The sequence below is a fragment of the Rhincodon typus genome, chromosome 12, assembly GCF_021869965.1.
Source record: "Rhincodon typus isolate 14 chromosome 12, sRhiTyp1.1, whole genome shotgun sequence".
Classification (NCBI taxonomy): domain Eukaryota; kingdom Metazoa; phylum Chordata; class Chondrichthyes; order Orectolobiformes; family Rhincodontidae; genus Rhincodon; species Rhincodon typus.
In genome coordinates, this window is record NC_063343.1 from 65554363 (window position 1) to 65573126 (window position 18764).

The 18764-nt window shown below is 44.6% G+C and overlaps 1 protein-coding gene across 4 annotated transcripts in view; it reads right to left on the minus strand.

The window, feature by feature from the left end:
• Window positions 1-491: 491 nt before the first annotated feature.
• Window positions 492-18764, minus strand: part of LOC109925189 (protein NDNF-like) — a 19818-nt gene continuing 1545 nt past the window's right edge. For 3 of the 4 annotated variants that reach the window (XM_048603535.1, XM_048603537.1, XM_048603534.1), the window contains 4 exons: window positions 16898-16987; window positions 14291-14542; window positions 9009-9133; window positions 492-3499 (listed from right to left, as the gene is read on the minus strand). In XM_048603535.1, coding sequence (XP_048459492.1) covers window positions 2136-3499; window positions 9009-9133; window positions 14291-14496 — 1695 coding nt within the window. In that variant the 5' untranslated portion in view covers window positions 14497-14542; window positions 16898-16987 and the 3' untranslated portion in view covers window positions 492-2135. The remainder of the gene's footprint in view (window positions 3500-9008; window positions 9134-14290; window positions 14543-16897; window positions 16988-18764) is intronic. The other variant, XM_048603538.1, reaches the window with a different exon arrangement.

Consider the following 18764-nt stretch of genomic DNA (forward strand, 5'->3'; position numbering starts at 1 on the left):
TTCAGAACTCTGTCAGGTCATTCCCCAACATTGTCTTTTCTGGATAGAAGAGTCTCAACCTGTTCATTTTTCCTGATTGGTATGACCCTCTCAGTTCATCAAATAGAATCACTAAACACCTACAGTACAGAAACAGGCCATTCAGCCCATTGAGCCCCCAATTCCACATTTATCACAGCCAATCCACCTAGCCTACACATCTTTGGACAGGGAGAGGAAACCCCACAAAGACACAGGGAGAACGTACAAACTCCACACAGTCACCCAAGAGTAGAATCGAACCTGGGTCCTGGGCGCTGTGAGGTAGCAGTGCTAACCACTGAGCCACCATGTCTGATACCCAAAGACAAGAAGTGATAGATAATCCCATTTCTCAGTCCAAATAATGAGTAGTCACTTCCTTCTCTGCAGGGTTCAGAGTTCGTGATGCACCGTTTTTAGAACTTAGGAGTTAATGACCACCTCACCCAATATAGGCACTTGACCATTTGTAAGCCACTTTCAGAAAGTTTATTGAGTTTGTTAAGAAGCAGTAGTTTATGTACAATGCATTATTTAATTGAACAAATATATAACTTGTCACAGATGAGAATGCTTTATGATCTTCAAGCTGTTCTATAGAATGGAGAAGCAGAGGTGGAGGACCCATACAGTTTCGGAATGTTGTAGTGTTTGTCCCTGATGTCTCTCAGTCTTTAGTGATAGTCTTCAATGGCAACAACCTTTATTTCACCCTCAGGCTGATGTAGGGGAACTCCTGGTCTTTTCCCAAGTAACTGTACTGCTGTATCTTGAGCGCAAGCTGAGAATATGGACTCTATCTCGATTTCAAGGTTGCTGTAGAGTTGGTGTACGAGATGATTGAGGAGTTTGCAAGCTCCTTTCTCTGAATCTGTGTTTTCCCTGTCTCTCATTCATGTTCCACCTCCCCCTGTTAATAAATCTTACTTTTGGGACTGTCCATCTACACAGTGTCATAGAGTCATATAGTACAGAAACAGACCCTTTGGTCCAACTTGTCCATGCTGACTGGGTTTCCCAAATGAAACTAGTCCCCTTGCCTGGATTTGGCCCAATCAACCATCTGACTCCCTTTGGTTGATGCCCATGGGCAGCCACTCATGATGCCAGGATGGCCATTACCCCTTCTCCTGTCTGCATCTGAGGATAAATTTAGCATTCTTTCAAGAGCAATGGCTTCTTAATTTGCCCAACAATACACTGATAATAGAGTAAACACTGCGCCAGCATTGCTACATCAATGAGGTGTCATGACTTCAGTGACTCACATGACTTTTCTTTTTCTTGTCATTAGTTAGAAAGTTTGGAGAGCTGGTTGCAGCTGTAGGAGTAACCGCTACTACCCATTGGTCTGATCTTTCATGAGAGAGAGGACTGGTGGTGAGTTTAATCTGAGCATCACCACATCTCAGGGATGAGGGGCAAGATTGAGAAGGTAGGATCTTCTAGGTGACCTTAGCCAGTGCAGGAATTGACCCCTCACACAGTGTCACTCTGGCACCACAAACCAGCTGTCTCACCCACTGAGCTAAACTTCCCTTGCCCCCTCCCCCCACTTTAACAACATTTAAATGAAATCTCATGCTACACAGTAAATACTAAGATAATTCAGCTTTAAGGGGACACCAATTTCCAACACCAGTTCCAAAACTAGAACCAAAGAAAATAAATCTGAAAGGATCACAATAAGATGTCAACGCATTGTACACAACGTCAAAGTATGGCCTTTTCCAAATTATTACACAGTCTAATTATTTTCTGTAAACCCAAGACCAAATGGATGAGGTGATGGTGAACACATCTCATAGGAAACATTGAGCTTCTTGAGGTTTCTCTGTTCATGTGAATTTGAGGTTCATCCTCCAAGATCACTTCACATTATGGCACAATATTTGTCTCTCTTTTCCTTGGCCCCAAAGGCCCCATGGTGATTTTACCTAAGATGGAAGGTCACTGGCTACATTTGAAGAGAACAGATGAGAGGACAAGATAGAGTAGGGGGCTAAGGTGTCCTCCCCATCAGGCCCCTAACTCTCCAAACCTGGGGTTTGAAATTCTTCAAGAAAGGAATGATTGAGGAAGGGTGCGCGGTGAAGACTTCATTATCCTGCACATCAGCATGTCATCCTCGTTTTCACTATCTTGCTCTGGTATTTCACTGAATGTCTCCCTTGGCCTTTCACATAGACATCGAGCTGGTAGGTTCGCCCAGGTTCCAGACCCTCAACACGTTCCGTCATCACGGCCTTCTGAGGACTTGAGCCACCGAAAAATTGGCAGCTCACTTTCTCCGACTTGCTGCGTGTTGTTGGGTCAAGGCAATGGTTTTGCAGCTCTTTGGGGTCCTCCTGGCCCGTGACTTGCTTCCTGTAGATGCAATATTTGTTTGCCTCCTGTGTGGCAAGCCAGGCGACAGTCAGAGAACAGCAACTGCGCAGTCTGTCGAACACTTTGAGCCTTGTGTCTCGCGGCAGGCTGGGGAAGGGCTGTTTGTTGGGGTGAGTGGTCATGTGAACTTTCAGTAAGGTCCTGCCAGCATCACCAGCTCTGAGATGGAGCTGGTACCTGGCTTTAGGCTTACCGACGAATTGGAAATGCTTGACTCCCTCAACACGCTGGGATGCCACTATCTTTCTGTTCTGCCGGATTTGGACGTGGGCCGGCTGGTAGCAGGAATGAAGGGAGAGCGTGACCACACGATGAGAGGAAGCCGGTTTGTACTCTAAGGTTCTGGAAGCACCTCGTTTGATGGGGATCTCTGTCACTCGGCCACCTTTCACTTCCAGCACCTTGCGTTTCACCTCATCTTTGGTCTTCACAAACGTCCCAATGTAGGCAGCACTGGCATTGGTCAGCAGGTTCACAATGAAGACATCGACATAATACTGGGTGCTGGGAGTGAGCTGGGACACAGTAAAGACATTCTTGGTCCCGGTGCAGATTTTCCGAATGTCTCCCTGGCGACCAGCTGGGAACTTTGTGGACCGAGCTCTAATAATTGGGCGGTTGGCCATAGAAGCGAGGCGCGGAGACCCTGGCATCCGCCAGTCCAAATCTGGCCACCGCACCCTTTTAGAATAAGTGCTTTCCCTAAGTTTAGCTTCAACAGCACATAGGCTTTTGTAATTGTGCTCCCGATTGATGACCACACAATACTGAGCAGGCTGCTGGAACTGAGTGATGGCCAGACTTGGCTTCCACACCAGGGAGATGCTAGTGTGACCCACAAAGGTCAGACCCAGTCTTGAGTCGCTGGGCAGTTCAGGGTACGGTTGGTCAGATTCTGGGGTAGTTGTGGCATAGATGTTGAAAATGGTGTCCCTCTCGATTGACACCAAGTCCAGTCTGTAGATACCGCTCGGACTTTTGGCAGCGGCATAAGATTCAACATCGTTACCTCGATACGAAAACAGTTCCACACTTTGTCCATAAAGAGGCATCTTGGGATCTATCTGTAAGTGAAGAGTCTCCGACTCACCTGTTAACAGAGGAATGATTGAGGGTAAAAGAGTATCATTTCTCGGTCAGTTCTTGTGATATATTCTCCCAAGTAGTTATTTATTGGGATTAAAGTTGAATATTACTAAAAATCAGATGCGTTGCTAAAACCTTTCATCTTAGACTCATCAGGACAAATGCAAGAATGCCAAATTTCAAACCATAGCGTCATAGACGTTTACAGCATGGAAACTGGCCCTTTGGCCCAACTTGTCCATGCTGCCCAGTTTTCACATTTAATCTGGACCCATTTGCCTGAGTTTGGTCCATACCTGTCCCATCCACGTGCCTGTCCAAATGTTTCTTAAGTGACAAAATTGTACTCGTCTCCACCACTACCTCTGGCAGCCTGTTCCAGACACTCACCACCCTCTGTGTGAAAAAATTGCCCCTCTGGACCCTTTTGTATCTCTCCTCTCTCACCTTAAACCTATGCCCTCTAGTTTTAGACTCCCGTACTCTGGGGAAAAGCTGTTGGCTATCTACCCCATCTATGCCTCTCGTGATTTTATAGACGTCTGTATGGTCGCCTCACAGTCTTCTACGCTCCAGAGAATAAAAGTCCCGGCCTATCCAGCCTCTCCTTAAACTCAAACCTTCCAATTCAGGTAGCATCTTAGTACAAAAACAAAGTTGCTGGAAAAGCTCAGCAGGTCTGGCAGCATCTGTGAAGGAAAAAAATAGAGTTAATGTTTCGGGTCCGGTGACCCTTCCTCAGAACTTAGTACATCTATTCTGCAATAATATTCATTCTATAGTAAGGCAACCAGAACTGCATGCAGTACTCCAAACAACATCTTGTCCAGCTGCAACAAGATGTCCCAACTCCTATACTCAATGCTCTGATCGATGAAAGCAAGCATGAAGTGATGACAACAATTTAGGAGAAAAAGGCGCAGAGGGACCCACTCTGTTCAAGCCTGGCACCTATTTTGAATTTCCCAGGAGACTGGGGAACCAATAATTCCCCATTGCTTTTTCTAGAGTAATATTTCAGCCAATTGGAGCTTGCCATCAAATCAGCACCTCTGGTATAAAAACTGGGGCTTGTCTGAAATTTGGCATTCTTGTGTTAGTCCTAATGAGTGCAAGATGAGATGCATTGGTAACACATGTCTCCTTTCAGCTATGTTCTTCCAAACTCCAGGCCACAGTGTCTAACACCAGAACCATGAGCTCCCGATTGGAATCTGAGCCCTCACGATCAGTCCCAGCCTTATCTGCGTGAATATTGTCTAATCACTCATTCGAATTTTGTGGTTGTTTGGGAAAAGAAAAGCTCCTGCCTTAAGTAGTATTGTCGGATAGGCACATAAGAACAGGATCTGAGGGTGGGTTAGGAACATAGGAACACAAGGAGGCCATTCAGCCCATCAAGCCTGTTCCACCCTTCAATGAGATCACGGCTGATCTGTTGCCTAACTCCATAAACTTGCCTTTCGCCTATATCCCTTAATATGTCCACTTAACAAAAATGTATCTATCTCAGATTTAAAATTCATAACTGATCTAGCATCCACTGCAATTTGAGGAAGACAGTTCCAAACATCTACCACTCTGTTTGTGTGTAGAAGAGCTTCCTAACATCTCTCCTGAATGGTCTAGCCCCAATTCTCAGATTTAAAACATCTACCAATTGAAACAGGAGGGAAATGAGGGAGACTTTGGCACATAGAGACTTCTTACACTTATGAATACACTACCTGAAAGGGTGATGGAAGCAGGTTCTATTGGAGTTGGTCATGGACTCAAAGAAAACTAATTTGGCCTGTTATGGGGCTAATTTAGAGACCATGCAATGCTCCTGCCTCCAGGGCTTTTCTCAAAGCCTCTTGGGATGTGGGCATCGCCAGTTGGGCCAGCCCTAGATACCATTGACAAGATGGTGGTAAACTACCTTCTTGAACCACTATCGTTCACATGCTTTAGGTAGTCCCACAATAGAGAGGGAATTCCAGGATTTTGACCCAGCGACACAAATCCAGGAGCTACACTTTGGGATCTGTTGGCCATGGAAGATGCGTATGAGGCATGGTCAAAGGGGTTGGTTGTCACTGTGTTAAATCCTTCCAATGTCTTCAATGTCAGGGAATAAGAGCGAGAGAGTCCTTCTGGTCAAGCATACCACAGAGGACAAACTCTGCAGCACTTCGTCCGTAAGCAACATCCATGTCCCAACCTTCAGAAATGTGGACAGGAGAAAAGACAGATACCAACAAGGAGCAAGAGTAGGCCATTCAGTCCTTCAGTCCCATTCAATAAGATCATGGCTGATCTGATTTTAACCACAGCTGTACTTTTTGCATATCCCCCGATAATCTTTCATCCCCCTTGGTAATCATTTGAGTAAAAGAATGGAGAGTCTCTTTCAAACAGATGTCACAGGTGTGTCGGGCTGAATGGCCTTATTCTATGCTCTAAAATTCTATGATTCTAAATCACTGGTGTGAGACTTGAACTTTCTGACTCAGAGTTAAGAGTGGTAGCCCACATATCACTCCCCAGCCGCTGCAGCTAAATGTTGCCTCAAATCAGATCGAAATACAGATATATCACCAGGATTTACAATATCTGCATCAATCAACATTTCGGTCTTTGCTGGGATGATCATGATAATACACTTACTTTTCATAATTAATGCACCTTGACACCTCTTTTAGAACAAGATGTGGGTGATAAAACAAGCTTGATTGGACATACAAAATAACGCTTTGCAGGGTGGGTTTATATTATCTGGTTGCCATAGAATCCGTACTGACATTGTAAATCATACGTGGATTATGGTATCTCTGCTATTTAGTGTTTCCTACGGTTGCTGAACTAAAACATTAGATCTCACTGGGTGATTACAGCCCGCAGTGGTTCCAAAGCAATCAGGTTTAAAGCATGAAACACTTGTCAAACCATTAATCAAAATCAATTTGTAAAATATCTATGATTTGATCTTTGGATGAGGTTGAGATCATATCGTTAGAGCAAACGACTGTGGGTTTTTACATTCACTTTTGCCTCACTCCGTCCTCTTTGAAGTCAGTTTGAGAACCTCACTCCTTCAGGTTTGATGTGACACAAAGTAATAATTTAATTTTTTGTTTTTGTATTGTCCCCAGATTGCAAATTAGGAACCCGAGCAGCTCGAGTTGCTGATGTAGAATAGGGAACCGGGACAAGTTCTAGGGTTTTTCTTTGAATCACAACATCTTACACACAAAAAAGAACATTCAAAAAGAAGTTAGATAAACAACATCAGTGACATATTTCTTTGGAATTGGGATAAAGTAAACAAGGCAGCTGAGTTTTCTCAGCTTTTCAATTTCCACCCTAAACTCTCTGCTTCATACAATGTTTATTCACTCAATTAGCTGAACACTCACTCCCAGTGTCACTCACTCCCAGTGTCACTCATTCCCAGTGTCACTCACTCCCAATGTCACTCACTCCCAATGTCACTCACTCCCAGTGTCCCTCACACACAGTGTCACTCACTCCCAGTGACACTCACTCCCAGTGACACTCATTCCCAGTGTCACTCACTCACAGTGTCACTCACTCACAGTGTCACTCACTCACAGTGTCACTCACTCCCAGTGACACTCACTCCCAGTGACACTCACTCCCAGTGTCACTCACTCCCAGTGTCACTCACACACAGTGTCACTAACTCCCAGTGACACTCACTCCCAGTGTCACTCATTCCCAGTGTCACTCACTCACAGTGTCACTCACTCACAGTGTCACTCACACACAGTGTCACTCACTCACAGTGTCACTCACTCACAGTGACACTCACTCCCAGTGTCACTCACACACAGTGTCACTAACTCCCAGTGACACTCACTCCCAGTGTCACTCACTCCCAGTGTCACTCACTCCCAGTGTCTCTCACTCCCAGTGTCTCTCACTCCCAGTGACACTCACTCCCAGTGTCTCTCACTCCCAGTGTCTCTCGCTCCCAGTGACACTCGCTCCCAGTGACACTCGCTCCCAGTGACACTCGCTCCCAGTGTCACTCGCTCCCAGTGTCACTCGCTCCCAATGTCTCTCACTCCCAGTGTCTCTCACTCCCAGTGTCACTCCCTCCCAGTGACACTCACTCCCAATGTCACTCACTCCCAGTGACACTCACTCCCAGTGTCACTCACTCCCAGTGTCTCTCACTCCCAGTGACACTCACTCCCATCATTACTCACTCCCAATGTCACTCACTCCCAGTGTCACTCACTCCCAGTGTCACTCACACTCAGTGTCGCTCACTGCAAACGCCACTCTCTCCCAGAGTCATTTCCAGTGACGTTTACTCCCTGTGTCACTCAATCACAGTGCCTCTCACTTAGTCTCTTTCACTCCCAGTTTCACTCAGTCCCAGTTTTATTTCCTTTCAGTTTCACTCAATCTGTGTCACTCACTCCCAGTTTCACTCTCTCCCAGTGCCACTCAATCCCAGTTTCAATCACTCTCAGTGTCACTCTCTCCCAGTGCCACTCAATCCCAGTTTCCCATGACCCCATTGGCACTCCATCCCAGTGGCACTCAGGGGAAGGTGGTGGCGTAGTCACTGGGTTAAGGAATCTCAGGGTTAAGGTTCAGGGGAGATGGGTTTGTAGTCTACCGTGGCAGATGGTGCAATTTGAATTCATGAAGCCACTACTGGAATAACCCCATCGGTGTCCATGTGCATAGATCACTGAAAGTTGCCACCCAGGTTGATAGCGTTGTTAAGAAGGCGTACGGTAGGTTAGGTTTTATTGGTAGAGGGATTGAGTTTCGGAGCCATGAGGTCATGTTGCATTATAGGAAGAATGTGGAAGCATTGGAAAGGGTGCAGAGGAGATTTACCAGGATGTTGCCTGGTATGGAGGGACAGTCTTATGAGGAAAGGCTGAGGGACTTGAGGCTGTTTTCGTTAGAGAGAAGAAGGTTAAGAGGTGACTTAATAGAGACATACAAGATGATCAGAGGATTAGATAGGGTGGACAGTAGGAGCCTTTTTCCTCGGATGGTGATGGCTAGCACGAGGGGACATAGCTTTAAATTGAGGGGTGATAGATATAGGACAGATGTCAGAGGTAGGTTCTTTACTCAGAGAGTAGTAAGGGCGTGGAATGCCCTGCCTGCAAAAGTAGTAGACTCGCCAACTTTAAGGGCATTTAAATGGTCATTGGATAAACATATGGATGATAATGGAATAGTTTAGGTTAGATGGGCTTCAGATTGGTTTCACAGGTCGGTGCAACATCGAGGGCCGAAGGGCCTGTACTGCGCTGTAATGTTCTATGTTCTATCTGCTTCATTAATGCAGTTTAGCGATGAAAATCTACCCCCTAACTTGCTCTGACTACAAGATAGTCCATAGCAATGTGTTGGCTCTTAACTCCCCTCTGGGCAATTAGGGATGGACAATAAATGCTGAACTAGCTAGCAACACCCACATCCCGTGAATGAAGACAGATAGTGAGACCAAATTTAACTTGCCTGGGACTTTCCCTCACCTGATCCCTCTTGGCTGGTCTGGTCCTGCAGCACCTGAAGAGTGAGGGTCCATTGTAAAGGGGCTTCACATGGTGTAACTGTCACTGTGACAGGAGAGCTGTCCTCCTCCACTATGAAGTAGTATCTTCAGGGAAGAAAACAGCATTAAACTGGGAAAGGAAAATTGTTACCGTCACCAATCATAGAATACTCGAATAAACCCTGAGCTTGGAGACGCCTCACACGTTGATTCATAATTACCACTGATCTAACATAACAGCTTTGAATGGTGAGCAGACAGTGGGAAGTCTTGGAGGAGACTGAGGGCAGGCACCTGGAGACAAAGCAAGGGAAGATATTAGTTTACAAAGGAAGGCTCTGAAATGGTTCACACTGTAGAGTGCATTAAGCTCCACCCAATCTGTGTGGAGAAAGACTGAACTGCTCTGGATCTCGAAGGAGACATTTCTACCATCTTGGTCCCTTCATAGTCTTAATAACAATGTCAATCGTACTGTTGTAACTTGTCCCGATTGCTGGCATGCAACAAACTCTTAAACTTGTTTAAGACAAGAGCCTTTTTGTGTTAGGCTAGCTCCTGGTTTTCCCCTACCACTTTAGACTGCGCAGGCCTGGTCAAAAAGGAGAGTGATGGCGCCAGCTATCTACCCAACCATATGTTGGGCAGTGCTTGGCATCACATGTTCATACAATATGGTGGCTGTGGTGTGGTTTGGAATGCAATTTTGTTGCACAAAATGAATTCCAATGCAGCCTGAAGAAATTTCCAGTTGCAGATTTAAGCCTGACTAGAGCACGTTTATAAACAGACAAATACATGGGAAGATTCTCCAAGGCAACCAAGGGAGAAAACATTTCAGACCTGGTAGGAAAAGTGCAGAAGTAATTGAGAACTGCAAGCTACATGGAGCTGGCAAACTAGTCACATCCAGCAGTGACTGATTCTATTGTGGGTCCTGATAAAAGAATCTACTACAGACAGTGAATGGGCATCAGAGACTATGGAAGAAATATTAAAATCCCTGGTCAGCAAGAGGAAGCCTTCTAAAATTAAATAGTGCAGTGGATGATGAAAAGGCTGAAAGTGAAAAAGAAATGCCTGTAGCTTAGAACAAGCATCGCCACCACATCAGGAGGGTACCATGATACACAGTGAGGAAATCAAGTGTGATCGAGGTTATCCAAACCAAGGTAATACCCCCAGGAATGTTGCAAAGCCAAAACTAAAGCAATAAAGGGACTAAAAGTCTAAGCAAAGTGTAGAGCTGGATGAACACAGCAGGCCAAGCAGCATCAGAGGAGCAGGAAGGCTGACGTTTCGGGCCTAGACCCTTCTTCTGCTGTGTTCATCCAGCTCTACACCTTGTTATCTCAGATTCTCCAGCATCTGCAGTTCCTGCTATCTCTAAAAGTCTAAGCAGATATTTTAACCCAAGGGGAACTTTTGAGGCAGCAACAAGGGCTGGAATTCGAGAAGTGAAGCCACATTAACCAAAGGAGAATTTATTCAGATCACAGAAACCAGGATTCGTTTGGCAAAGCTGTTATAGCAAACAGGAATCTTTCTTCCTGTGCACAGCAACAGAACTGATTAGAAGCGCCATTGGCAACAGGACTCATTGAGAAGTTGTTGAGCAATCAGAATCAATTTTTAACGCCACAGGGAGCAGGATTTATTCAGTAAATTTCAGGGAAAGGACCAAATTCTTTTATTGGGCTGGGGAAAATAGGCTATCATCCATTTGGCTTTTGAAAAGGTGCAAAACCTCCATTTCAACCACAGACATGGGTGAAATAACTTGACAGAGGACAGTACCCCATCACCAAGTCATCCTTTACTTACACGTGGAGAGTCCTTGACACTGATCCAGCTTCCTCAGAGTCAGCTTTCAGAGTGAGCAGAACCTCTGACACGCCTGTTTATGTCTGTCAGCCAGGGCTCCCTGATTGGACCATGTTAATAGCCCCCCAGTCAGGGAACTCATATTCTATAGATCCACCTGGCTGACCTCATTACATCCACTGCAACAGGAAGTCATCATTTTGGGAACAGTAGGAGAGGGAGCCCCTCCAGTTAACAGTACAGGAGAAACAACATTGATACACTGCAGAATTAAAAAGTTTTATAGTAAATAAAAAATAATTATTAGAAAGAAAAGGAAGGAGAATTCAGAAATGGGCCAAATAGAATGCAGTATTGTCCATCTTGGAGAAAACAATTCTAAAGATGCAGAGTTGCTTCCCCCTAACATGCTCAATCCGAAGCTGATCAAAGTAATCATACCTTTGTATTCGGTTGGTATTCAGTTGACTTTGTATTCAGTTGATTATAGTTGGTAACATTATAACTCATCAAGAGGCCGATCACTTTGATGAGGTTCTACAAGCTTTTAACATTTACTTTAATCTGAGTACAAATACAACTCTTGGGGTAGCAAGATTGACAGAAGAGTTCAGTACCCAAAGGATTTCATAGAAAATTTACTAATGATTTTTATAGATTAGTGGAAAAAAGATGTGACTATTCAGCTTTAAAGTCAGGATTCATAAGACGTTGAATTGTTGTTGGAGTTACTGATGAGTCATTGTCAGATTTATTACAGTCTAAAGAAGACTTGATTTTGAAGAAAGCCATTCAGATGGTGTTGGGAGCAGAAATCCAAAAGAGCCACAGAAAAATCCTTTGAGACAAAGGATCTGTTTATCACAGATAAGTTAACAGAATCTATTCAATTTATAAAAATTCTAAAGCTTCAAGTGACAAGCCAATACAAAGGAGACCAGACAGCAGATAAAAAGAGACACCGTCAATGATGTGGTACATAAAGCCCAGTTATTAAAATAAAGCTTTATCTGTGAAACAATCGGTTATTCCTGGAAGGTGACTAGAAGAAGGACAGTTACAGTGCTGCTAAAGGTCAAATAGCTGCTCATTCAAATGTGTTAATGAGTACTAATAAGATAGAGTAACTGATAATAGAACAGACAGCCAATGTATTCCTGGGGGAAATTGGTGATCCAAACAATTCATTGTGGCAAAGTGTGTTTGTGGCATGAACATCTGATCAATATTAAGGTTACTCCTGGGCTAAGTGTCGCTATATTCCATTTCATTCTGCGAGATGGCAATAGAGTAAGACACTGCACCTGGAGCTCCACTGCTCCACCTGTTCTTTTTCTTTACTCTCTTCTTTATTTCTCCTTTCTGCATTTTTTTCTAACTAATGAGTTGGACCTGCCTGGAGGGGAATGGAGAAGGAGAGCCCCGGAGAAGCGACCAGCAACAGGGAAGAGTCCCGGAGCAGCGACCAGCAGTGGGGTAGAGTCCCGGAGCAGTGACCAGCACGGGGGAAGAGTCCCAGAGCAGCGACCAGCATGGGGGTAGAGTCCCAGAGCAGCGACCAGCATGGGGGTAGAGTCCCAGAGCAGCGACCGGCACAGGGAACAAGTCCCAAAGCAGCGTCCAGCATAGGGAGTGAGTCCCAGAGCAGCGTCCGGCACAGGGAGCAAGTCCCAAAGCAGCATCCAGCACAGGGAGTGAGTCCCAGAGCAGCTGAGAGCCAGTTCAGACAGGACTAGAGCCTTGGAGCTGAACGGGGACAGTTGTTGCATTGGGGTCTGGTGCGGGCGGTCAGACCATGTGTGGAAGCCCCTGTGCTGAGCTATTGCAATGTAATGTTTATTTGTAATTTGTTTATCTGACTGTAATGTCAATCCTTTTAACTATATCTTATTTCCAATTTATCCTATGAATCACTGTAAAGTAATGTAACTACTTTTCTTTTCTAGTCCTCTTTTTGTACCTAAGATTTGTACCTAGGTACTTGTACCTAAGACAGTGCCATAAGGGACGACATTGTAAAACTTTTCACTGTACTCCTGTCCTCCTGTACTTGAGTACACGTGACAATAAAGGATATTCTAATTGTAATTTGTATACTGAGGGTGAAAAAATAGACCTTACGGCCTACAGCAATGTTCCAAGAGGAGTATGTGTCAAGATTAAAGTTGCACGACAAGCAACTCTGCAACACAAAGGGTTTTAGGGAGTAGGAAAAGTATACGTACTCACAATTAAGAATGCTCACTCTTGAGCATGAATTTGTCTTGTTCTTATTCTTATTGAAATGACAGAAAGAGCTTAAATAGTTACAATGCACAATGGAACAGGCAATTTTGTCACGACATCCAAAGGTACACCAATCAGGCAAGATTAGTCAGACTACAGCTATTTAAGGTTTTAGTAAAGATCTGTAGCTCGGGTTGTGGGTGAGGTTGATGACTTGCGTTCAGACAAGTCCCAGCTCAGCAAGCAAGTCACAAACTCAAACAACAGCTATTTATGGACCCACAGGTTGAGGAAATGTTAGTTACTGAACAAACAGTTATTGAAGAAGAAGATTTAGCTGTGCTTCCTGGACTCATTCTGGAGTCCATACGAGAGAAAGAATCTATCCAAATCAGCAGAAGAAAGGTCTTTCAAATGGCCAACAGGTTGGATACCTGTGATTACACAGGGTTGGCAGAAATGTTTTCCACTTTTATCAGCACTGTATGATGACAGAAGTCAGGAAGGTTTGTGAGATGTCACCAATATAATGGGCAGTGTGACCAACTTTAACAGGAGAAGTTCAGACAGCAACATAGCCTGGTGAATAAAATGTTAGGATTTGAAATTGATGCCAGAGGATGATAGAAGCATTTAAATTCTTCATTTTTCAAGGAAAAAGTGTAAGTGGCAACGCCAGAGATCATGTTGAGTAAGCAGCAATCCTCAAACAGCATCACTGAAGAATTGTAGTCAGCTCTTCCAATACAACCACCACAGAGGTGGGGTACCTATGGTTAAACTAGGACCCAGTCGCAAGAACATACGACATAAGAGCGGAAGGAAACGATTCAGCCCACTCATTCCGCTCTGCTATTCAATCGAATCATGGTGAGTTTGATCATCCTCAACTCCACTTTCTTGCCTTTTCCCCATAACCCATGAATTCCTTACTAATTACAAATCTGTCTATCTTAGCCAGGTTTTAATTAATATCCCAGCCTTGACAGCCCTCCGGTAAAGAATCCCACAGATTCACTACCCTCCAAGAGAAGAATCTCCTCCTCATTTCTGTATTGAATGTGAGACTCCTCAGATGATGCCCTCTGCTCAGAACATGACGGGCTGAATGGTCTCCTTCCGTGCTATGTGATTCTATATTGCCGGATTCAATTGGTTTCAGTCACAGGTTATACCCTGAACAGCCCACCAATTCCCAATGACAATTGATACCTCTTTGGAATATCTTTCATGAGAAACCCAGCAATTTCAGCTCCATCTGGGAGCGCTGTCAGGTCCTGGACTATGAACCCACTGTAAAGAGATTGTAGATTTGGATCCCTTCCGGGTAACTTCTGGGCTGAGCAGACAAGGCAAAGAAATAGCGTGCAGAGGAGGTCCCTGGAGGTTAGTGCCAGCATGTTCCTCTTCATCTTCATCTCTGGATGCTCAATCAGTCATCAAACAGCTTCTTCAACACCTTTCCTGCGAAGATATGCACACATGTTTTCATCAATGAATTGGCTTCTGTTTTGTTGAGGCACAGATGAATTTAAGATTCTCATTTTCCTAATCAAATCGCTCCCTGCTTTTAAATTCCTGTTTCTCTAATCCCATTCAGTCCTACGGCTGTCCAAGATCACTTTGCTCCTCCAATTCTGGACTCGAATATTCCCTGTTTTAATCTCTCTGCCACTGGATAGCTGAACCTTCAACTTCCTGCATGGGACCTGAATCTTGGGATTCCCTCCCTAAACTCTTCCCACTCTCTGTTTAAAAGCTACTTCTATGACCGAACCATTGTTCTCATAGATTCCCTGCAGTGCAGAGAGGCCATTTGGCCCATTGAATCCACACTGGCCTTCTGAAGGGCACCCCACCCAAACCCAGCCCCCACCGTATCCCTGTAAGCCCACATTCCCTTTGGCTAATGCACCCAGCTTGCACATCCCTGGACACTACGGGCAATTTAGCATGACCAATCCAACTAACCTGCACATCTTGGGACTGTGGGAGGAAACCCATGCAGACTCGGGGAGAATGTGCAAACTCTACACAGTCACCCCAGGCTGGAATCAAACCCAGGTCCCTGGCACTGTGAGGTAGCAGTGCTAACCGCTGAGCCACCGGGCCGCCCCCATTGTTAGTTTGAATAAATACCTGACTCAAGTAATCAATTTCCTATTCAGCAGACTGTAAAATATGTTTATGCATTTATTTTCCTGCATTCAAATTGCCAGAAAATTATATATTTTAATTCCTCAGTCTCTGTTTTCCAATTCCCTTAAATATCTTCTCATTATGATTCTGTGGTGTTCTGTTGCTCATTGTTTGATTATGTGTGTCAGTTCTGTTGACTGTTTGCTGCATATGATTAGTTATACCTGGCTACAGTCACTTAAAAATTCACATTTATGTTGCATTTCATGACATCCACCTCTCAAAGTGCTTTACAGCCATCTCAATGTTTTTGAAGTGACCCAGTTTTACTACAGTAGCCAATTTGCACTCAGCAAGCTCCCACAGCAATGATGTGATTAATAATCGGATCACTGGGTTCTTTTTTGATGTTGAGTGAGAGATGACTATTAACTAGGACACAACTCCTCTGTTATTTGTCACAAGAGTGACATAGGATTTTTTACATCTGCCTAAGCAGACCATTGAGACCTCAGTTAATATTTCACAGGAGAGTGCTCTGCAGCCAAAAGTTAGCAACCAACATTGTAAAAATCAACTATGTACTCATGGTGACATTGTTGGCATGTTGCCTATATTACAACAGTGACTACACTTCAAATCACTTCATTGAAATTCACCAAAATTTGCAAGACGATTTGACTAGAGGAGTAGTGAAATCTTGTTTCAATTGCACAGGAGCTTCGTAAGACTGCACTTGGAGTACTGTGCGTGATTTGAGTTTTCTTAATTTGGAAAAGATGTTGTTACCACATAGATAGTGCAACAGATTTATTCCTGGGATTCTGGGACTGTCATAGAGTCATACAGCATGGAAACAGATCCCTTCAGTCCAACCGGTCCATGCTAAACATAATCCAAAACTAAGCTAGTCCCACCTGCCTGCTCCTGGCCCATATACCTCCAAACCTTTCCTATTCATGTATCTATTCAAATGTCTTTTAAATGTTGTAACTGTACCCACATTCACCACTTCCTCAGGAAGTTCATTCCACACGCGAACCACCCTCTGTGTAAGAAATTTGCTCCTCATGTCTGTTTTAAATCTCTCTCCTGTCATTTTAAAAACATGCCCCCAGTCTTGAAATCCCCCATTCTAGGGGGAAAAAAAATAACTGCCATTAGAGAAAGTTGGCAAACTGGATCCATAGAGTTTTGAAGAATGAGAGCTGATCTAATTGAAATTTACAGAATTCTTAAAGGGGTAGGCAGGGGAGATGCAGATAAGATGTTTTTTGTAGTTGTGCAGTCAAGAATCAGGGGTGCAGTTTATAAGTTATGTGGAAGCCCCTTCTGTCTGAGATGAGGAGAACTTTTTTTCCCTTAGAAAATTGCGAATCTCTGGAATTCTCTAACACGTAACAATGTGGAAGCTCAGTCACTGAGTATGTGTAATGTAGAGATTGATAGATTTCTGATTACCAATGGCTTACAGGGTTATGGGGATGCAGTGCATGAAAGGTATTGAAGTTTTCAATCACACTGAATAATGTCTGAATGTGGTATACTCCTGTTCCTGGATTATTATGAAACTTTCCAGTCAGTCAGCATTTGCCTTTGAGTCAGAAGGTTGTTGTGAAATACCGACCTCAGAGAATGTGCAGTGCAGAACGATAACTGGAGCTAAAAGGGTTAACTCACCAGGTCTGCTTGCAGAGTTCAGGCTTTTGTTCCTTTGAGTGAGGAGGCTGAGCAAAGATCTGATCGAGGCGTTTACAGTGATAAAAGGATCTGATAGGATAGAATTAATGAATTATTCTTCTGCTGCGGACCATTTAAAATGAGCTGGCACTGCTCCAAACGGAGCAAGACAACTTTGGAGTGAAGTCAGGAAGCTGGCTTTCATCTAAAAGCTGAGAAAATGTTTTATTCACTCGTGGGATATGGGCATCGTGGCTGGGCCAGCATTTATTGCCTGTCCCTAGTTGCCCCTTGAGAAGGTGGTGGTGAGCTGCCTTCTTGAATTGCTGCAGTCCCTGTGCTGTAGGTTGACCCACAATGCCCTTTTGGCGGGAATTCCAGGATCTTGACCCGGAGACAGTTAAGTAACGACGATATATTTCCAAGTCACAATGAAATGCTAAACATAAAGAGATAAGGGGGCTCATCATCAGTTGAAATATACAAACTGAGATTTTTTTTATTATGTTAGAACAGGAAAGGAGTTATGGTACAGCTTAGCAGTGATCTAAATCAGTTCCACACGATGACAAGATCAAGGGTTGAGATGGTACTGTTACAGATACAATGGAACAGAATCAAGGGGCTGAATGGTCACTGCTGTTTCAGTACTCATCCCCAAAATTCTCAAATTCTGAACCTTCACGTCAGTCTGTTCGCTCTCTCCCAGCGCAATATCTGATTCCTGTCCCAGTCCTATATCTGATTCCCCTCTCCCAGCCCAATATCCAATCACCCTCTCCCAGTCCAATATCTGATTCCCCTCTCCCAGTCCAATATCTGATTCCCCTCTCCCAGTGCAATATCCGATTCCTCTTTCCCAGTCCAATATCCAATCTCTCTCTCCCAGTCCAATATCCAATCCCTCTCTCCCAGTCCAATATCCGATTCCCCTTTCCCAGCCCAATATCCAGTCACTCTGACTCCCCTCTTCCAGTCCAATGCTTGATTCCTCTCTCCCAGTCCAATATCCGTTTCTCCTCTCCCAGTCCAATACAAAGTCACTCCAATTCCCTTTTCCCAGTCCAATATCTGACTTCCCTCTCCCAGTCCAATATCCAATCTTGCTCTCCCAGTCGAATATGCGATTCCCCTCCCTCCCAGTCCAATATCTGATTCCCCTCCCTCCCTGTCCAATATTTGATTTCCCTCTCTCAGTCCAATATCTGATTCCCCCCTCCCAATCCAGTATCCAGTCAGTCTGATCCAAGTCCAGCACCTGGTCAGTCCAATCCCTCTCTCCCAGTCAATTTCCAGTCAATCTGCTCCCTCCTACCCCAGTGTAATATCAGATCCTTCTCTCCCAATCCTGAATCCAGTCAGTCTGCTCCCTCTCTCCCTGTCCAAAATTAAGTTAGCCCAATCCTTCTCTCCCAGTCCAAGATCCAGTCGGTTGAATCCCTCTCTCCCAGTCCAATATCCAGTCAGTCCAATACCCCTGTCCCAGTCCAATATCTGATTACCCTCTCCCAGGCCACTATCCAATCAATCTGATATTTCTCCCCCCAGCCCCCCTCTCCCAATCCAGTAACTAGTCTGTCTGATCTCTCTCTCCCAGTCCAATTTCCAGACACTCCGATCCCTCTGTCCCAGTCCAATATCTGATCACTGTCTCCCTCTACTGTATCCGGTCAGTCTGATCCCAGTCTAGTTTCCAGTCAGTCTGCTCCCTTTATCTCTGTCCAATATCTACTCAGTCTGATCCCAGTCTCCCAGTGTAATACCCAATCAGTCCAATCCCACTTTCCCAGTCCAATACCCAGTCAGTCTGATCCCTTGTTCCCAGCCTAATATCTGATTCCAGTCTCCCAGTTGAATGGCTCATCCC